Source organism: Canis lupus, chromosome 31, assembly GCF_048164855.1.
Source record: "Canis lupus baileyi chromosome 31, mCanLup2.hap1, whole genome shotgun sequence".
NCBI classification, from domain to species: Eukaryota; Metazoa; Chordata; class Mammalia; order Carnivora; family Canidae; genus Canis; species Canis lupus.
The window spans coordinates 34,418,058-34,435,572 of record NC_132868.1 but is presented as its reverse complement, the minus strand read 5'-3'; the positions used below and the strand labels follow the sequence as shown (position 1 = coordinate 34,435,572).

The 17,515-nt window shown below is 42.8% G+C and overlaps 1 protein-coding gene across 4 annotated transcripts in view; it reads left to right on the top strand.

The window, feature by feature from the left end:
* Positions 1-15,074, top strand: part of GOLIM4 (golgi integral membrane protein 4) — a 78,086-nt gene extending 63,012 nt beyond the window's left edge. For 2 of the 4 annotated variants that reach the window (XM_072807984.1, XM_072807986.1), the window contains 6 exons: positions 556-635; positions 2,035-2,144; positions 4,994-5,161; positions 5,492-5,560; positions 12,958-13,038; positions 13,340-15,074. In XM_072807984.1, the coding sequence (XP_072664085.1) occupies positions 556-635; positions 2,035-2,144; positions 4,994-5,161; positions 5,492-5,560; positions 12,958-13,038; positions 13,340-13,489 (658 nt within the window). In that variant the 3' untranslated portion in view covers positions 13,490-15,074. Of the gene's footprint in view, positions 1-555; positions 639-2,034; positions 2,145-4,993; positions 5,162-5,491; positions 5,561-12,957; positions 13,039-13,339 lie in introns of all 4 variants that reach the window. The other 2 variants (XM_072807985.1, XM_072807983.1) reach the window with 1 other exon arrangement.
* Positions 15,075-17,515: the final 2,441 nt, after the last annotated feature.

Genomic DNA, 17,515 nt, shown 5'->3' with positions numbered 1-17,515 from the left:
AGACTCCGCCCTGAGCTGGGAGCCCAACACGGGGGACTCGAACCCGGGACCCTGGGATCATGACCTGGGCACACCCCCCCCCCTTGATCCCATCAGCAGATGGCAGTAGCTTTGTGTGTGTGTTACCTGTGAGCCTGAGGGGCTCCCCTGGCTGGGGCAGGACGACGACTTGAAAGTTAAACGTCCAGATGTTTCATTTTTAAAACAAATGTTTTTTTAAACATTTTAAAATAAATGTCCCTCCCCCCCCCCCCCCCGATTAAAAATGTTAGGTCTCTAAGCTTAGTGTAGCTCTCAAAATAACCTAGCAGGTTTGGTGATGACTGTGTTTTACTTCATCACTTCAAAGGTGTCTTCACTCTTTCAAGGCATCCTTTGAAATCGTATCTGGAATCCTTACGAAGCCTGATAGCAAAAGGTGTAAAAAAAAAAAAAATCTGACTCTTTAAGAAAACGGGGAAAAATGCATTTATTACTACCGTTAAATATAACTGACTTATGGCCAGTTGTGCTCCTTAATTTGTCACTGGACTGATCATGTTTGTGCCGTTACAGGCAGCAAGCTCGCTACGATGCTATGGATCATGATATCGTCCAGGGCGCGGAGGACCAGGGCATCCAAGAAGAGGAAGGAGGTGGTGAGACTTCTTAGATGATGCATATGTTAATTGGATTACTTGGTAATACAGATTATCAACCCAGTGCAGTGGGCACGTGTGAGTACACACAAGGGAGGTCTGTGTGCTGCGTGTCTTTTTTTGTTGTCGGTGTTAGGTGTTTGCCAGTCCTCCGGAACGGTGCTCGTTGGTGGCCCAGACTATTCGAGATCATGTATTTCCTTTCTGATGTTTTTCCTGTCGTTTAGGCTTTTTGTATACGGAACTGTTATTTCTGACACATTATCCCCGGGCTGCTGTACTCTGGGAAATGGCTCCATTTTCACCTTACCTTGAAAGCCTTTGGATCATTGCCTTTAAAAGTTTTTCAAATTAAGGCAATAGTAGCTTTCACTGGTGGTGAGCGGCTCCTGTGTAATTTATCAAATATCACTTGCTGTGTAACAACTAGAAAGTAGCCTCTCTGGCAACTCTAACACTCAGACAGGTATCCTTTTTTTAAAAGAGCCTAAAAGAAGGTGATTACCCAAACTCTCTGCATAGCCTCTTCTGATATTTTATAGCCCTTATTGTCAAGGAATCGTTTTCCTTATGTCCCCCTGTACGGCACTTTAAGCTTTTTTGTTCCATTATCAGTAAGACGGGAGAACAGTTTGCTCTCTTATTTATTTAATGAATCCCTTGGTGCACTTGAAACCTGATGGTAAGTTACCTTGCATCCCTATTTTCTGTAAGCTAAATACTCTCTATATACTTAACCTTTCCTCTCACAACTTACTTAAAAAGTTGTTTGTTCTTCGCTTTGTACGCTCTTATCTAAATTCCCTTTATGGAAATTTTTTTTTCCCCCGGAAAAAAAAATTACGTTTTGCTTTAAGCAGCAAGTAAATGTGTGTGCGAGATGCATCTGTGTGGTGGCCGCCCTCATCGTTGCCATATCGGACCACACAGGATGGGCTAGATTGGCTTTGAGCTCCACAGATGCGGTTGTTCTTTCTTCCGTCTCCTGAGACGTTACCATCTTCTTCTGGTTCCCTGCTGTTTCCTCTCATGGTACCCCAAATCAGCTGATAATAGCAGCAGCATCCAGTGGACTGGGCTTTCCTGTAGTGAGGAAGTTCTGGTTATTGTTTGCATCACAAGGAGGGGGGGATGCAGCTGCCCTCATAAATATTTGTTTTAGAAGGTAAGCATGGCATCGCTTACCCACGCTATCTCCTGAGACACACAGTCTGGGGAAGGGAACATAGTTTTATTCAGAAAAGCTGAGATGTATGCTTTGCAGTGAACTAGCCTCTCTGGAGGAGAGATTGGGTGAAGTGGTCTGGAGGAAAGCCCACTGGGGGCTTTTCTGGGACTGAAGGGGCACAGTCCCGTCCGGTTCACCTGCACTGATGTCATCCCTTCGATTTGCTAGCCTATGAGAGGGACAACCATCACCAAGATGAAGCAGAGGACGACCCAGAGAATGGACGTGAGCCTCAAGATCACGGGCCCCACGAAGCCGATCCGGAGTCTGAGGCAGATGTAAGTGTCCCCTCTCTTGGTCACCACACTTGGAAGCCCCCAAGGCGGGAAGGAAACTCAAAGGTTTGCCCGACACCAAGCCTCTGGCTCCAGCTCCGGCTGCAGATGTGTCTGTTATGTCGGCGCAGAAGGAAGGTGGCTTGTGTGATGGCATAAGCAGTGTCGCTAACTGTAAACCGAGGGTGCTTGTGTGAGGAGACCGGCCCAGAAGTTGTTCCGGGAAAACGTAGGAGGAGTTTCCCTCTGCCAACTTCTATATTAGTAAAAGTAAGACTGAGAAAAGCAATATTGAGAGGCTCGAAATATGCAGTCATTCTGAAAGATTTTAAAAAAAAAAAAGAGCAAGTGTGGGAGTTAGAGAACTGGAGGAAGGAAGCTGACCATTAGGGGCCCATTGACCAGCGCGCTGGAGCACTGTGTGTGTCGTGTGACTGTCATCTCCCAGCAGGCAGGGACCATTTTAATTAATAACATCGGTAAGGACGTGTAGCTTGAGAAATGAAAAAAAAAAAAAAAAAGACAAAACTGCTCAGGTACCATGGGGCTGTAGCAGAATTAGAATATAAATTGGTAGAGACCTACTAACGGGGAATGTTCTTTGTGTTTCCTGGGAGAGGACCCCGACCAGGCAAGCAAGTGTCCAGTGAGTGTGTTCTCGTGCATGTGTGTAGATGCGTTTTACAACTTACTGTCCTCTTGTGCTAGTAAGTCAACTACTGTGCTTGTGAAATTCAGTCGATGCTGTCATATGGGTCTTGCTTGTATGGAAAGAGGGATCCATATGGCTCTGTGACAGTCATTGGGAAAGCTTCCTGATAGCCACCTCAAGTCCCCGGGTGACTTTTCTACGTGTGCGAGGCTGTGGCAAAGCACAGTCCTTCTGTGGTCACTGGAGCCGCGCTTGTGACAGTTCGCTCAGGAAAGAGCAGGTGCTCCAGAGAGCAGGACACAGATAGAGACTGTGACAGGACGAGAGTCTGTAGTCACAGCGGCAGGGGAGCAGGTGTGCCTGTCTGAGAGGGATGGAGGGGCAGCAAAAGGACGCCTGTTCCAGGCACCGGCCTCTGGGGCCTGCCGTGTACCTTGGCTACTTGACTATAACCCTTGACTCTCCCGTCAGCGGTTGACAGGCTCTGGAGAACACACTGGTGGCCTTCCTCCCATTCCTTCTTTTAATTAGAAAGTGTTAGTCTAATTGTCTCTCTGTCTCATCTATTTTCAATTTTTTTATATAATTAAAAAAAATTTTGTCTGGCTTCACTGAGTTATAACTGGTCGTCCGTTTGATTTGGATGGAACAACCTTGCCTATTCAACTTTATTTATTACTTGGTTAGGGTTGGACCCAAACGTACTTGGTGTGTACGTTTTGTGGGCCCTTGCAAAAGCTTTGGGTACTTTTTTTCCTGAAGAGAATGTGTTACGTTTTCCCCATGCTTTCACACGCACTATCGATAATGCACAAAAAGAAATCTTTACAACAAGAGATTGTGGAGTGATTGGCGTCGTGTGAAGGTGATGCTTTGTCACTCTATATTCCCAAGAAGAGTGTCATCTGCACTTGCAAGAAGTGTACAACCGGGGGTGTGCGCACAATAAGTCAGCGAGACCGCGCGCTGAGCTCTTGACCACGTTCAAGGCTCCGAGGTGAATTGGATTGGAGTAGAATCGTGTTGTCCGGAGAACACCGACAGAGACCAAATCTCACTCTGAGGCCTCCTCTCTGGGCAGCATTTGCCACTTCGGTTAAGTGTCCTGTTGGTGACCCTGGAGTGATCAAGAAGCTCCCGCAAGCATTACCGTTTCTGCCCAGCTCGGGCTTTAAAATCTGAATCTTTATGAGGACATGCATTATTTTGAGAGGTGCTCTGGGAGTTTGAGTGGAGGAAAATAGAGATGATTCTCAGGTTGATATCGTGAAGGGCATTTGTGGAACAGCAAACCCGAGAGCTGCTGTGCGGGACGGCGGGCGGGGGAGAGGTTTTTCAAGATACGTTGCTGAAGACTGGGTTAGCTCGTTTGTGTGTGTGTGTGTGTGTGTGTGTTTGTGTGTTTCCTCCTGTCTCTGGCTGCTGCAGTGTCTCTCTTTCATGGTGGTGTGTGTCGTACAGAAATTTGTTCCATGCTAGAAACTGAGTGCTTGCATTTGGCTTAGCCCCTTGTCTCCTCCACAGCCGCTTTCTTGGGTCCTCTGTGGTGGGGCCTCCTCGCTCTTTGCCTACTGTCCACCCACTTAACACGTGAAACATTGCTTGTGTCTGTATCAAAATCAACATACTCACGAAAGGAGTTACAGTTTGCCCATCTCCATCCCTCATCTTAATGATTTCTCCTACTTGGTCTTTTAGCTTTTTTTTTTTTTTTATGATAGTCACAGAGAGAGAGAGAGAGACATAGGCAGAGGGAGAGCACATAGGCAGAGGGAGAAGCAGGCTCCATGCACCGGGAGCCCAACGTGGGATTCGATCCCGGGTCTCCAGGATCGCGCCCTGGGCCAAAGGCAGGCGCTAAACTGCTGCGCCACCCAGGGATCCCCTTAGCTTTTATTAACTACTTCTCTCGCTGTCCGTTTGTCATGCTCACATTTCTCGTGATCGAATTTGGGGGACCGTTTTGGAATCGCTTGCAGACAGCAGGCGCTGTTTGTTCTGATTCCGTCAGCCTCTGACAAACAAAGCCGAGGTTTTCTCTTCTGACAGTGGGATGTGTACTTGCGAGTCTTGGCAGGGATAGATCTGAACAGTCTGGTGAAGGACGATTTCATTTTCCGCCAGTGTGTGGTCTTTCCAGTGACATTAAATTTGATCCTGGATGTCGAAGTAGTGGTTGCTTTTTATTAAAATTTTGCAGAGGGCAGCTGTAGAGGATATAAACCCAGCAGATGACCCCAATAATCAAGGCGAAGATGAATTTGAGGAAGCTGAGCAAGTGAGAGAAGAAAATTTGCCAGATGAAAATGAAGAACCAAAGCAAAGCAGTCAAAAGCAAGAGAACGGAGAAATGGAGGAGCATTTAGTGGTAAGCAGATGCTACTACAGAGGGTTTAAATCCGGGCATCTTAGTAGTAACTGCTTGGTGGATGCAGGGTTAGTCCGAACACACACTGACGGAAGGTTTGCCTCTTTGGTTGGTTTTTGAGCCATTGTGTGAAATGTTAGGCCCACACTGAGAGAGAGAGGGTGACACACCTCCTAGGTTTTGTGTTGGGAAGGATTAGTCATCATTTCCTGGCCACCGATGCATCAAAAGTACATTTTTTATGGCAGCAAGCCTGCCCTCCCTTTGAGCGTATTGTAAAACTCATCTCCAGTGTTCAGTAACCTGAGCTTCCCCTTTTTGTTTCAACAGATGGCAGGAAACCCAGACCAGCAGGAGGATAATGTTGATGAGCAGTACCAGGAAGAGGGAGAAGAGGAGGTAGGGAGGCCAGACGCAGGCCCCTGATCAGGCTGCTTGGTGCATCGCACCACCTTAAGCGGCGGCATCGGCTTTGACACGCCTCTGTAGACACCTGCAGAAAAACATAGGCAGGATGAGAAAAGGGTGCTTTCAAGAGGAAATGGACCGTGGAAGTAGAGACATTTGGTTAGGAGGTAACAAAAACAGGGCCATAGACTCCTTCCTTCTGGTGCTCACTAGAAATTTTGAACTAAGAGAGACATTCGGCCTTCTAGGAACGGTAGACTTAGGTCTGTGTGATCTTTGTAAGAATATTTTCTCCTGTTTCTGTTCCTTATAAAAGAGAGAAGAGCAAAAAAAAAAAAAAAAAAAAAGAGAGAGAAGAGCAAAGCTTTGCCTATTGTGGGGGGGTCTGGTGTAACTCCTGTAACTTGCTCTGTAGACATTGCCATAATTCCGTCTCACAGGGGTGCCCTACAGTGTCCATCAGGGTACACTTGGCAGCCTCCAAAAAAATTGTTAGAGTCTCTACATTTTGCTGCTTCCCTCCTAAGAATTTCATGTCATGATGAAATTTAACAATACAGAAAGGGAAAAATATGTAAGGAGCTCAGTTGAATAAAATGCATTTGGGTGGAATTTCTTTCTTTCTTTTTTTTTTTTAAGATGTTATTTAGTTCATGTTATTAGAGACAGCACACGCGCATGGAGTGGGGAGAAGGAGCAGAGGGAGAAGGAGCGAGAATCTCAAGCAGACTCCATGCTGAGCACAGAGCCTGACACAGGCCTCGGTCTCACCACCCTGAGATCAGGACCTGAGCCGCAATCCAGAGTCAGCTGCTTTAATTGACTGTGCCACCTAGGCGCCCCATGGATGGAATTTCTTAAATTTCATTTTGGTTTCCTTTTCATTGGAAACTTCTGGCAGATTATTGTTAGTTTTATAGAGCACCTATCGGGGTGGCACATCTGTGCAAGTGATGGATGGGTGCAGTTGGTTGTGGCTGGTGAGTCACAGTGCTCTACTCTATGGATCACCGAAGCTCCGTACCTGGGGACCTGCTATGAAAGAGGCCAACGCCCCATGTTTCGTCTCTCTCCGGCCCAGTAAATGGTCCACTAAATTCAAACTCTAGTTCAGAGGGGTTTCTCAGCCAGGCTTCTTGCCTTTGTGGGGCTTTGGCCCGAAGGGGAACTGCATGAATAGATGGACAAGTGGCAGCCTAGACCAATCCCCCCACCACCCCTGGGGATCCCGCTCAGAATACATGCGCCACTACACTCGTGTGCACAGTTCCCCCAACCAGCCCTGCTTTTTTATTTTTGCCGTATTTGTTGTCCACTTCGCAGACCTAATGCTAAAATTTGCACTTATCCTGGAAAAATAGAAAAGGATGGTGCTCTTTACAGCCATTGGCGACACATAGCTCTAGTCACACTCACTCTAACTGGTTTGGACTTTCTGTTCTTTCTCTGTTCTCATCCTACTGTTCATCCCTATCAAGAGCCTGAGCTATGTTGTCACAAGAGAGAGTTAGAAAAATTAGCAGTCTTGAATATTAAGGCATTTGGCAAGAAAAAGGTATTTGTCTGGACTTCTCTTGTAACAGGATGTCTGGACAAATATTATTCTGTTTCATTGGGTCAGATGCCAGGAATCTGGGAGGGATTAAAAGAGAGGAGGTTCACCTTGGCTTCTTTTTAAAAATGCAGAAGGGTAAACATAAAATTTTAATCAGTATTTACTGGTTACTTTTTTACCTTCATATGATGTCAATTAAGGTGAAGAGAGCACTCCTGTATCCGAGAGGGATCAAGGATAGGGGAAAAAAGAAAGAGACATGAGGGGTGGAGAGTGGTGACAGGTCGACGTGAGGACCACTGCTCTTTGTCCCTCATGTGGGCTGAACCCACCAGAGCCCTTTACTCTCCCTGCACCGGGCCCCAGATCCTGCTTCTCCTTCTCTGGTTCCCTGCTCTGAATTCCTGTTTGGTGTCTCGGCCCCACTTTCTGACCCTCTCTTGCTCTTATATAGGCTCAAGGTTGTGCACCCTCCCATGTAGGGGTGCTCTCAGCCTGCCTTTCCCCTCCCCATCCCCAGAGGCCCTTGCACAGGCTGTGTTGCCTTCCTCAGGCAGTTCCTGAGATGGTCAGCTGTTGGATCTTCCCACCTTTTCCCATTATTCCCAGTTCTTCCCTGGAAAAGGGAGAAGAGTGGTTCCCAAATACCCTTTAAGGACTAACAATAGAGATGCAGTTCTCACCAGACTGCAGCAAAATGAGAAAGAGAGGAAGGCAATATGTGCAAACCCATTTCATGTTGTTTGTAAGTGATGCACGTGAGACATTTGTGGGATGCTCTGAAGACCATGCACCACCATGTCATATGCGTCCTTATCTTCACTGAGCCTCAGAGTCTTCTAGCTGCCCCAGCAGACCACAGGGAGGTACGGTCCCCCTCCCGTCCATCCCGTGTCACCTGCCTTCCATCAGCATTTGCTCCTAGGGAGGGAGTGCGTCTTGCCAGGGCCCTCCCTGCTCAGAGGTATAGCCCATCACACTTGTGACTTGAGCTCAGAGAATAGGACCCAAGACGAGTGTGCCATTTGAAAATTTGCACTATCCCCACATTTTTTTTTTTTTTAATCTTGGTGCCATAGCATTACCCTTCTAAGACAGAAAAATGATGGTTATGAACAAGCGTTCGTGGCTTCTTGTTTGGGACATTCATGTGGGGATCCCATCCCTATGTTGCTTACTTTCTAGACTTTTTATCTGCTCATGAGTAAACAAGACAAATTATGGCATTTCCAAAAAGAGTTATGGGTGCTTAAAAGTGATTAAAATGCTCAAAAATATATATACGCTACATGACCACTTGAAAACCCTGAGTGCTCATTTTCTCCAAATATAATTGGAAATAGGTCCATCTGAACACTCGTGGGAGAGCGCGCACTAGGTTATTTGGTACGTTCAGTGGGACTGGGAGCCTGTGGGTGCCCATGGCACAGAGCCGGCCAGGCAGCGCACACGTGACCCGTGACCCCTGACTCAGCCAGCAGTGGTGTCCCTCACGAGAGCCACTGGTGCTGAAGGCCTTTCCTTTGTCATATTCCATCCCCGTGTTTGGACCCCAGAATTCTGGATTGCTTCAAGTTCAGCCTTCTGGTCCGTGGTGTCTCATCCTATGGCATCTTTGATGTGTAACACCAAAGCCCATTTTGGCCTCAGTAGATCTGTCTTATTTTGACAGTTAAACTTTGCTGCATCATATAGGGACCATTTCTAAAATGCCCCAGACACTAGATTTCAGTGAATTCAAAATGAGTAATGAGGAGTAGTGATGTAAATCTCTGACAAGATGTTTGCATCAGCTTTATCAAGATGCTAAGGAGGGTCGAATGTGGAAGACCTAATTGGTGTGTCTCCATTAGAAAGGAGTAACCTTTGGCTTCTCTTTTTAAGTCTAAGTATCTTTGAAAATTAGAAATGCCGTATCATTTTGTTCCTTTTCAGTAGTGCCTTGTGAGATGAATTTGCATTACTTTTGTCCCAAACATGAAGAATATATCTTGTATTTATCAATAAATTTGAAAATCACAAAATCTTTATTTGTGGTTCTCTCTAAAGAGTAACTTACAGAGGGCTTCTTACCTCAGATTCTATTGACAGCTGGTAAACAACCCAAATTTTCTATAAATAGATCTCCAGGGAATAAAAGAAGGAATTTATGCAAGGGTGTTCATCTCTAGCCAGAAACGTTCTTAATCCCCTAGTCATTGTCACTCAAGCTAGTAGCTCTCACTATTAGCTGTGGCTAAGAGTCACCTTGGAGAGTGTGTGTGAAAGGCACAAATTCCTGGCTCAGACCTTACCCTTGAAGATTTTGATCTTACCTGTGGAGGAACCTAGGAATTATTCCAGGAACACACTGTTTGGAGAAGCATTCCTCGGACAGGTGGCCACAGGTAGACTCAGGGGAGTCTGAATCTCCTGAAACTACTGTGTAAAATGATGTGTATTTGTGCCTATGTACATACATTTGCATTTCTTCCCAAAGTCTTAAAAGGGCCCATGACCCCCCGCCCTCCCTCCCCCTGACAGAAACTTAAAAATCACTGGTTTTATCAAACCTTTTTATTTTACAGATGAGGAATTTGAGCCTCGGAGAGGTTGGCTAAGTTTTTGGAACTCACCAGCTTGTTATTGTTGGAACCATGATTGGAGCCCCCCCCCCGCCCCCCACGTCTGATTTTAGAGGCTACTGTACTTTAGTATAACAAGCACAGTAACTAAGTAATGGATACGGGCAAGTTCTTTGTAGAAGTTAGTGAATGCAGAAGGAATGGTGAAATTAGAGAGTCACCATTTCTGTAACCCCTAATTAAAACAAGTGACTTAGGAGCCAGTCATCAATGGATGATATCACTAGGTGAATGGAGGTCAGGGAATTTTATCATGGAGCATCCGGATGAGGCAGTTGCCTTCTGAGTGCGCTGTCCGACTTCAGTCTCAAGAAAAGTGGGACGAGTGTTACGTGCCTTTTGGTGTGATGAAAAAATAAATCTGCAGCATCACCTTTGAAAAATTCTTGCTTTGCAAATTGAATTCATGTAAGTCTTTAACTTCCTTTTGTAAGAAATGTGAGGTCTAGAGGAATGAGTTAAGTCATAACTTTAAAGAAGCTGGTGAGTCCAGAGTGTGGGTCATTCTATAGCAAAACAAGTCAATAGCATTAAGGCAAAAATGCCTTCCATCAGCATTTTCTCCTAGGGAGGGAGTGCATCTTGCCAGGGCAGAACTGATGTTAGGCATGGCCTTTGTTTGGATAATGATTAGGCTAAACCAGCTGTCAATAGACATTTTGAAGATAATCAGGAAAATGCTAAGTAGGAGCTAGACTTTAGATGGTACTATGGGATTATTTATCAGGTGACAATGGCATTACGATTATATAAGAAAACGACCTTGTTTTTAGAGAGACACGGTGAGGTGGGTAGGGGTGAAATTACAGGACGTCCAGATGTCCATGCTGTAGGCAGACATCCACAGGCTGCCAGTGCCACTGAACGTAGCCAAATAACCTTGTACGCGCTCTCCCATGAGTGTTCAGATTGACCTATTTCCAATTATAGTTGGAGAAAATGAGCACTCAGGGCTTTCAAGCAGTCACTTAATATATATATATATATATATATATATATATTTGAGCATTTCAGTCACTTTTAAGCACCCATAACTCTTTTTGGCAACGCCAAATTTTTAAATAATAGGTCATCAAAAACATAAAGAATACTGATTGATAGGTCATGCGGGAGTGGCAACGTTGAGCTAACTTTTGAGCCTTGTGGATGGCTGTAAGGAGTTCAGTGAATTACTTGCCTTGCTTGTGCTTGCTTGCAAATTTTCCTAATAGAAACAAGTGACCTTATTTTTATACAGCCAGCATTTGGGAGCCAAGGTTTTAATCCAGGTCTGTCTGTCTCTTAAGCTCCGCCACCGGGACATGTAAATACAAAGAATGCCCTGTGCCTCTGTCCCCAGAATGTATTTATTGGATGCCATTGTAGTTCAGTGGCTGTGAGTCTGGCCGACACTGGGCTGATTAGAAGAAGTTCGTAAAAGCTGGGCTCTGTCTAGGGCGTCTTTGAAGGGTCATCGTTGTCAGCTCATAAGAAGCCAGGTTCCTGCCAAAGCTTGTGCGGTGGGTTGTGCTTCATTCCTGTCACACCTGGGCTGGACACCTTGAGGCAGCCCCTGATTTGTTCCTCTTGCATTGTAACACCTGCGTGCTTTCCTTCCCCTGCCCATTTCTGGGATTTTTAACACTCCTCCCCCACCAACCAAATTTGGTAATTCTCTGTGTTGTTCAGGAAGACCTACTCTTACACCCCTGTCGTAGGACAGGTTAGATTTTCTTGTAGTCCCAGGACTCCACATGACGCTTAATGGATGGGCAGCAATTTTTTGAAATTCAAGTGACTCCAGTCTTTTGGCATACATATGGTTTTCAGAATGGTTAAGCTAGAAAATATTTTACCTTGTATTTTTGTGGAATGTAACCATTAAATAGAGACTAGTCTGCAAAAATATTCGGACGCTTTCTTTGACCTGTGTTTTGAAAAAAATAGTTGGGACCCATGACAGATACATAATAGTAATGGCTAAAATAGAAATAGTGCACTTAAAACTACTTAAAACAGTAATAGCACACATAAAGGAAAACTACTTAAAACTACTTCTACTTGGGCAGCCCGGGTGGCTCAGTGGTTTAGGGCACTCTTCAGCCCAGGGCATGATCCTGGAGACCTGGGATCGAGTCCCACGTTGGGCTCCCTGCATGGAACCTGCTTCTCCCTCTGCCTGTGTCTCTGCCTCTCTCTCTCTCTGTCATGAATAAATAAATAAAATATTTTTTAAAAGAACTATTTCTACTTAAGTAGAAAACTACTTAGAACAATGAAGAGATGTAGGGATTTGGGGCAGTTTAGTAACTATTTCAAGAAGAAATTGAAATGCTTGTGTTCTGGGTTCTAGATATGTTAGCCAGAGAACTTTATATTCTTAATTATAGGATTAGATGTACACCTTTTTTTTTTTTTTTTACTACATCATGTGCATGTAATAAGGGTGTCTGTTTTCTGTGTCTTTAACAGAGCAGATGTTTTTTGTGTTCATTCACTTATGCATTCATTGCCTCATACATTCATCAATATTTATTAAGCAGCTGCAGTGTGCCAGGTATGCATCTAGGCATGGAAGACAATTGAGTGTAAGAGAGACGGTTCTTTCCTTCCTAGAACTCACTTCTATCAGAGCCTTGAGACTTCTAGAGTTCCTCCATTTGGAAAAGGGGAGTTTTTAATTTTATAAGCTGAATTTCTTCAGGTGCTATACTTGCAGGATTAACACTTATTCAAAGAAATGAGAAATTCAGACACGTAAGTCCTAGGCTCTAAATCAGTGGCAATGATTTTTTGTAGGGGGTGTATTACACATCTCTCCATAGCTAATAGACAAATCAGGTCTCTGATTCAAAAAGACTTGTCTTTTTTTCAAGCTTATTTTTAGTTTCTGCTACTTATTTTTTTAGGATTCTGTTTGTTTATTTGAGAGAGTGAGAAAGAGAGTGCATGCACAAGCGGAAAGGAGGGGCAGAGGGAGGGAGAAGCAGACTCCTGGCTGAGCAGGGAACCCACATGGGGCTGGATCCCGGGACCCTGGGATAATGACCTCAGCTGAAGGCAGACTGACACTCAACCAGCTGAGCCACCCAGACTCCTCATTTCTGCTACTTTTAACGAACATTTTAGAAATCAAAATATGTTCTTGCATAAGAACGTATTATCATATGTTCATATCATAATATATTAAATGATAAAAAGGGTCACCTAGTATCTCTGGTTTCTTTCAGGCTCAGGAAGATTTGACTGAAGAGAAAAAAAGGGAATTGGAGCATAATGCTGAAGAGACCTATGGGGAAAATGAGGAAAACGTACGTACAGGACAGAGATGTCCACTGCGTGCTTGTGCATGTGTAGGAGATACGTATGGCCAGTTGGGTAGATACCAGTGGGTACGTTTCACGTGCTAGCGGTTTAACAGGCCAACCTAGAATTAGGAAAACTGTGACAGTATGAGGATTAGGAAAGACTAGCACTGCTGCGTATCTGAACATTTTTCTGCACTCATTTCCTTTCTCTACAAATGAATAACTTCACATTTTTTTAAAAAAAGGAATTATTTATATCACCCACTCTATCCCCTATCTCTTTGTTTTTCCTTTTATCTTTAAGGCTGATGAAAAAAACAACGATGGCGAAGAACAAGAAGTTCGAGATGATAACCGCCCCAAAGGCCGAGAGGAACCCTATGAGGAGGAGGAGGAGGAAGAAGAAGATGGGGTTGGGGCTGCAGAGAAATCACAGCGAAGAGCGGAAATGTAGCAGTGCCCCACCTCACGGACGGTGCTCAGCCAACGGATTATTTTCAAGCTGCTCAGAAACAAATCTGCCTACTGAAACTCTAGGATATTTAATTACAAAAATTAAAAATTTAGACTTTTTTTTAACTTTTGTATTAGAAATGCTCATACATTTATATGAATATATTTTGATAACCTAGGTTTAGAGCTTCTTTTATATTTAAGCTAAACACAAAGGAGAAGAAAAACAATAAAGCAAACCTTAGCCTTTGAATCTCATTTTCATAGATCATGTGATGTTGGAAAGGGCACCGATTTTGTATATTTCAGCTTGTTCCTTTTCTATCTTCTAGTTTCCAGGTGTTCGGTTGTTAGCCTTGAAGAAAATACAGGATTTCAAATAGGGAATATTGCAAAGCGCTGTGTAGCCTTTGAGGAGAATGGTCAGTTTATTAACTGCTGCCTTTCTGAGGTTCTTGCGTATAGTTCTGATGGAATCTTCGTCCCTCTGTCTCTGGAATAAGATCCACTGCAGACTGACGTACAACTGGAAGGGCATTTTGATTATACAGACGTTGTTTTTCAGACTCTTCATATCAGTTAGAAAAATGTTTGGCTTTACCTCAAATCACAGCCGTTCTGGAAAGGAATTGGATTTTAAAAGGAGATGGTACCTAAACTCGCGCCACAGTGTTCTGGACTTTGATATTCCGGTATTCAAACAAGATGGGACACAGCAGTGTATTAACCTTCTTGAAGGACTGACACCTTGTTTAGTAACTAATTTAGTGTGTGTGTGTGGGTGGTATGGTCTTCGGGAGCACACCCATTCAGTTCTACTGAAATCATCTAGTGATATCCTTGTTTCAATATCTAGTTCTCTACAGTAATATATGTATTTCCCCATCAGCTCTGTTCCTCATTATGTAATCTCTTTGATGACAAGTATGAATATGAAGGCATTTCAGATGATACAATTGAATAGGATTATTTTTTGAAAACTATACAATGAAGTACCCATGATGATATATATGATAGACCCTCATGATTTTTCTATTTTCAGGGACCCGGGCCTGTGTGATGCCCATGGATGGCATTTTAATGACTACAAAAGTCCCCTAAAATTAAAAAAAAAAATAAAATAAAAAATTTCTTTTGAGATCAAGACATATTTGTCTTTTTACATAAAGATTTTTAAATATCTAGAATTAGGTTATATAATTCATATGTGTGTGGTTTTTATAGTAATACACTCAAATTAGTAAAGACAAATTTAATTTCTACCATTGTATGAATGTAATGTTAGTTTTTAATAACCACACTCATGTATGGTTTTGATTATCCCGGTGGAGTGATTGTGTATGTATGCATAGGAATGTTTTGTTCAAATGTATTTTGGATTTTCAATAATCATGAATCAAATTTTACCTTTATGTATAAAAACCCTTTATGTAATGTAAAATGTATAATATTGTACATAATATTCAGAATACAATTATTTTGGTAAATTAGTTTGTATTTTTAATGTCCCAGTTGCAGTATTTAATTATTTGAACCACCTTGAAACTTGGTAATCATCAATAAAGCTATAAAAAGCAAGTGGTAAATCTTTTAAAGTCCTTGATTTCTTATTTCTGATCTTATTCTTCAGTTGTTTTTCATAAGGAGAAACATTTTAGGAGGCACCAGCCTATATGAATGAATTATAAAATGCCCTCCCCAACCTTTTCCTACTTTCCTTCTCTCTTTAATTGGAGTGGTACTTTATTTTCCCCCTTTTCCTAAAGAAAGAGCTAAGAATTGTTATTTGTGCTAGTTCTTGGGGAAGAAATGATAACCAGGTACAAAAATGTAAGAGACTATCATGTGAGCACACACAAAACAAAAAAACTATTAAATCCTCCCTTGGAAAGCAACCATCACGAGCCATTGTACTCTGTATGACACCAAGTTATAGTCCCATTCTAGCTAGTGTTTGGAAGAAAACTAATCAAAGTTGAGCTACATTAATGAGATGAGCAGAAACAAAATGTCACTTGTATTTATCTTGCCAATTAATCTGTGACTTTTGGTGCAGCTGATAAATCAAAGGATTTGGTCCCAGTGACATAATCAGAAGGGGGAGGAAAGGTCACATTTATTAGGGATGAGTACAATAGAACACAAAAAAGCTATGTTAGTACAATGTAATGACAAGATATTTCTAAGAGTGATTTTAAAAGATCCTGGAGTAAGAGTATCTTCTGAGCCACGGGTAATTCACAGCAACTCACTTCATAAAGGAAAATTATTGACATCAAATGCCTTCATGATGCAGGAGGTGTGCAAACTGTGCAAACAGGATCCACTGTATACCTATGGCGATCCTTTAAGGTTGATGGAATCCCCCATCTTACAGCTGAAGAATTTTGCCCTCCTGGAGCATTTGACATTGCTTAGCTGCCTTGAGTTCTTTGTTTTGTTTTTATTCCTACACTGTGGTGCATCCACGCTATGGCATGTTGCACAGCCGTTAACCAAAAAATAGGTCAATTTATATTCTTGAATTCTCTTCTGTCTTCTATTGGACTGTCTCTTCCTAGTTTTCTGCTTACCATCCTGGCTACTTTTTCTCAAGCTTTTCTTCCCCGCCCCCTCCCCCCCCCCCCCCCCCAGGATTTTCTGCTTCTATCTGCCCTTAAATATTAGTGTCCTTCAGCTTTTGTCCTGGAGGTCTTTCCTCTACAACCCTCTCCCCATCCATGTCTAAGACCCATGTTTCCTGATCCATTTCTTTAGTCCGGCTTTTGAAGACCTGTTCCACTTCAGATTTATAATTTTTAAAGCTGAATTTGTCTTTTTTCCCTGCCTAAAACCTACTTCTAGGTTCAGCATCTCAGTTCACTAAGTTTCCCAAAACAGACACAAAGCTTGTCCTCGATTCTGTCTTCACTCCCTACTGATGCTACCAAGATTTCTTTAAATTTGACCCTTTTTTTTTTTTTTCCATCTTTACTATCCTGGTTCTGGCTGTTGTTACCTTTTTTTACTTGGACTATTACAACAGTCCCTTAACCTCTCTCATTTGCTCTTTCCCACCAATCCCTAAAATCTGTGCCAGTGTGATTTTTCTAAAGATAACATTAACACTCCCCCATTATAAAGTTATTTAATAAGTTGCTATTCCACATAAGAAAAATTACGAACTCTTAAATATAACTTACATAATCATGATCTGGCCCCATCTTAGCTCTTCAACCTTGTTATTTTCATTCTAATACTGAATTATAATAAGTCTGGCTCGTCTTTGTGAAATACATTCCTCTCTTAATGTCTTGTAAGCCACCTTAACTAATGCCAAAGCTTGTTAATGCAGGATAGCTGGTGTCCATGTTCTCAGTCGTGTGGAGAAAATAATCTACAGAAGTAGAGAACAAACTTAACCCGCAAAGACAAGCAAAAATCACCGGCAGAGGTAAGACCTGTGGCATTTTTTTGGTCCTTATATCTTAACCATCCTTGATGCCAGCCGAGTCTACCCATGGGTTGATAAATAAGCAAATCCTACTTTTTCATTTGAGCTAGTTGGAAATGGATTTGTCACTTGCCATCTGAATATTCCTGACTAATACTTAATATTCAGTTCCTTTAAATCATGCTTTCCTGTATCATGGTAAATGTACTATGTACTCTCTGCAGAAAGACTGTTTAATCCTTTTTCTCTCTCTTCTTTGCCTAACTCATTGAGTTAGGTCTCCCCTTAGATACCATTTCCTTTGGGAAGGGTATACCTCCCACTCAACCCCTACCCCAGTCTAGGTTGCATACCCTTTCTATGTCCTTCTAGAACATCCTATATTTCATATTGCAGTACTCACCACAGTATATAAAAACAGCCTATAAATTTACCTATAGTCCTCTTGACATATGTTCTGTTAGGATGGAGACTTTCTCACTTACTGTTGCAACCCAAATACTGATACCTTCAATAAATATTTATGAGATGAATATTTTAGAGTTCTCATCTAAGAATATCAAGTATTTCAAGATCATACAACGAATAAATGGC